A 4,035-nucleotide genomic window follows, 5' to 3' on the forward strand; every position below is an offset into this window, starting at 1 on the left:
GTGAATAACACTTTACAAAAATTATATCTTTAATTTCCAATGACAGAAAGTGAGGCAGTGAGGGGTAATGGAAAAGTTTCATGTTTGATTATGATGGAATTAGCATATACGGTAGATAATGTATCAAAATGCCTCAAACTGCACACTTAAGATTGGTGAACTTCATCATATGAAAGTGATACATCAGAAAGCCCATTCGAAAATGGGAAGTGCTTTATAGAAATTATTTTAATCAGTTACAAATGTGTCATTAGATTTCGCAAACATACACACATAAGAATTTACTGTAGAGTATTTTCTTGTCTCTGAAGATGCAAAATGAATCTGATAGCCAGACTGGCCTCAAACTGTTCATAGTCCAGAATAGAAACTGGTTGCTTGGGCTGGCCAAATAGCTCAGTGGACTAAAGAGCCTGCTGAGGCAGAGCGCAGGGGCTGGGGTTCGATCCCCGTCGTGCCATGCTGGCCCTGCCCCGGGAGCGCACTGAGATGGTGATTGAGACTGGGTGTGGTGGCTTGTGCCTGTAATCCTAGCACTTGGGAGGCTGAAAGCAGGAGAATCATTATGTAGTGAGACCCTGTAGACCCTCTATCCCATAGACCCTGTACTAAAACTGGCTGCCATCCCTCAGGAAAGTCATAGAACTTATGGAAAGAAATGTGGATATGGTATAATGATTTAGGAAGTTAGACATAGGACAGTTTCCTTTTATCTGGAGGGGTGGGGAGAATTGCTGGGTTTCGAAGGATATGTAGATGAGGTTGAAAACATCTCTGATAAAGCAAAATATGATCTAAGACAGGAAGGCAGCCCAAGAATCATGTAACCTACGGGATGGAGGCATGAGAAAGAAAAGTTGTGAAATCAGTTTCATGGGTCTAATTGAGAAGCACTTGATTATAAATGCCCAAATTTGGCAAAGTGTGCGTTCTTGGCTATTACAAATTGAGAAGGCACATGTGTTCCTCTCTTACCTTATGTCCGTTGTTCCAGACCGTAAATGCTGCTGCTGCCCTCAGCCCTTCGTCGTGCCCTCCGAATAAATCAAATGCGTTCACAAACACCATTCAGACAGGCAGGCCAGTAGGGCAATTATGTTCTCCTGGGCTTCTGTCTCATTCATTCTATGGCAATCTTTGCCTAAAAGACTTAAAGTCTCTGAAAAGAGTCTGCCTGTCATATCAAAGAAATAATTTATACATTTGTACAGTAACCTGAATCTCCCGGGGGAAAACGATGTAATATAAATATAAGAGGCAGTTACAGTAATTATAGTATAATAGTCATTTATTTTCCCAGGTGGTGGATGGGTATGTGATAAACTTTTTAAAATTAAAAAAAAATATCATACACACACAAAAAATGCTTGCAAGTCCACCGAGAGTCTACAGCCTGGAATGGAAATTTAAAACATAAGAGCTCTTCTTTATTGGTAGAAGCATGAGTTGTAAATAAGACCTTGGAAAGGGCAGAAGCCCTTGCCCCTCTCAGGTGGGGTACAAGGGCCAGCCGGGGGGAAGAACCTGAGGATGTTGTGGAAACGCAGGGTTTCAGGCTGCAGCACGGTGCTTCTGAGCCAGAATCGGCCTTTCCAGGAGGCTGACGGGCCATGGCCACTTGACGATCCCTGCTCTTGAAATCACCATTCAATTCATTCTATAAATGAAAATATCAGTGTCTTGGTGAGGGGGCTATCTGGTCATGACGGCAGGAAATTGATTATTTTCAATTGGAAAACTTTGCCTTTAGGTCATCCTTCTCGCCAACAGCAGGGAAGGGACTCAAGCGCTTCTTCCACTCCAATTAACAAATATATAATTAAGTAGTCCAATGATCTTCCCTTAAAATTTCGCATTTTGCAGAACAAGCTGTTTGATTTGGCTGGGGCTCAGGCCAGCATGTTTGTGAATTTCACAATTCACAGATGTTAGCCACTCTCAGGCTAAGTTAAGGAAGAGAATGTCAAGTTTTAAATAGCTTCCCTCTTCTATCCTGGCTGAAACAACTAAACATCTTTATGAGACACATTTTGAACCAGAATTTCTTACAGGGAAATGTCACATTTCTCCACAAAAGACTTCAGATTGTCTCACAACTTTGCCACCTACTGAGTCGCTAGTGTACAGGTGTTTTGTGATTGGAGACAAAATAGAAAATGTGAACTTGCCATGTGAATGATACTTTGGTACATGCTTTTCTTTTCCTCTTGGAGTCCATTCGCAGTTAGCTTCTGAATCATATTTCATTCAATTTCCAAATCCCCAGAACCAGGGTAACTTCACAGCCCCAATTCAGAAAGGAAAGAAATCCTTTCACTTCACACCATGCAGATTTCTGAATGTGTGAGCAAAGTTATGATTTTATTTGAAAATAAATCAAGTCAAAACAAAAAGAGAAAAAAATGAGACAAAAGAATAATACACACTGATAGAGACTGAAATAAACTAGAACTTTTTAAGAGGACACTTGAAATAATTTTATAACTTTCAAAATATTCTAAAAGAGAATGATTTCATATCTTAATATCTCTTTAAGAAAATTATGACAAATATTTGTATGGATGTGTCAGAGGTAGGATATGTAGACAAGTCAATAAAGATCCTTCTCCTTTGTTTGGGGCAGACAGTATTTCTAAGGAGATGTGAATAGATATTGCTCTTATTTGAGTGAAGAGTGCGTTCTAGGTTAAATATAATCAAGGAATTTCCCTGTCTTTGCTATTTGAGATTGTGACCACAACAGGCGGTTGGCTGAAAGGAAGGCTGGAAGGGGGAGGGGAAGAGACGAAAAAACCCTTCTCTAAGCAGCTCTGCAAAACTGCACAACATTTCCACCCCTGAAGCAGCCACAGAAGCCCTCAGATCAAATCAATGCTCAGGTACAAGGACATGTTAGGTAGCTGGAGCGTGGTGGACACTCCTTGGCACAGTTCTGTTACAAAAGTCCTGGCTGCTAAAACGAAACTCTGATACCATTCATGCCAGCATCCAATCACGAGCCAGAGCAGAAGTTCAGAGATGCTTCCAAACTGCCAGCAACAAGTGTGGGTACTATACACCAAGGACTCTAAAGCCGTGCTGGAAAGCAAGGAACAACTTTAGAGAGGATGCCCAGCTGGTAAGAATCAACTGTTTATGATGTTTTGGTCACCTGATGAATGTCATTGGCTAAAAAGAAGGAATGCTCCGCCTCTTTGCAAATATGTGTGGAGGGGGGAGTGTCTAAAGTTCTATGTCTGATGGCATTTGACCCTATTGCTTTTAGCTTTCTGGCTATATATCCACATATACACAGGTATATGTGTATATTTTATACAATTGCTGTCCACGTGTTGATAGCAAAGAGTTGGAGGAAATGAATTTTGAAACGTCACGGAGTGCTACCCTGCAGTACTGCCCTGACCCTTACATCCAGCGGTGAGTTTAAATGTGACATAAGTTCTGTCAAGTCGTCATGGGAGTGTCTTGTGTATTATAAATGTCTCTTCTGTGTTCCATAAGAGATTCCTCTTGCCCCAGGGAACTCAGAGATATCGGTTTGGATTTTATGTAGATTTAAATGGGTCGGTGGGCACATTTTCTAATTATCTCTGTTAGTTTAGCTCTGGATCTACACAGTAAAAAAGAAAAATTGAAGACAATCACTTTTCAAAACTATCACATCATTTTAAGATGTATGAAATATATTACTTGCCTTGCTCAAAACCCGCCCACTTGAGAAGAAGAAATTTCATTGGGCAGAGACATAATAATCTGTAAATAATCTTCAAATCAAAACTAACACCAAATGAGTTTGATTTGTATATTAAAAGTAGATCAGTAGCCATTGTGATACAAAATAGATTGTGATTTGTCATTTTAGCTATGAGGAATAATTTAGTTTTGATTTGTTTCATGACGAACATGATCAAAAAACTTTATATTGAATTTCATTTGTATTTATGGGAAGAAATATTTGCCCAGCACTGAGATGGAAAATTAGTGAAAGTACACAACTTTGTATTTGTGTGTATTGTCTGTGTGTGTGTGTGTGTG

At 39.9% G+C, this 4,035-nt stretch overlaps 1 protein-coding gene across 5 annotated transcripts in view; it reads left to right on the top strand.

Annotated features, from left to right (window-relative positions):
* The first annotated feature begins 2,824 nt into the window (after nucleotides 1-2,824).
* The window catches only part of Tp63 (tumor protein p63), a 213,317-nt gene continuing 212,106 nt past the window's right edge, over nucleotides 2,825-4,035 (top strand). For 3 of the 5 annotated variants that reach the window (XM_004640898.3, XM_023700910.1, XM_004640902.3), the window contains exon 1: nucleotides 2,825-3,417. In XM_004640898.3, the coding sequence (XP_004640955.1) occupies nucleotides 3,356-3,417 (62 nt within the window). In that variant the 5' untranslated portion in view covers nucleotides 2,825-3,355. The remainder of the gene's footprint in view (nucleotides 3,418-4,035) is intronic. The other 2 variants (XM_004640901.2, XM_023700911.1) reach the window with 2 other exon arrangements.

This window comes from Octodon degus, unplaced genomic scaffold (genome assembly GCF_000260255.1).
Source record: "Octodon degus isolate 3935 unplaced genomic scaffold, OctDeg1.0 scaffold00128, whole genome shotgun sequence".
In the NCBI taxonomy this organism is placed as follows: domain Eukaryota; kingdom Metazoa; phylum Chordata; class Mammalia; order Rodentia; family Octodontidae; genus Octodon; species Octodon degus.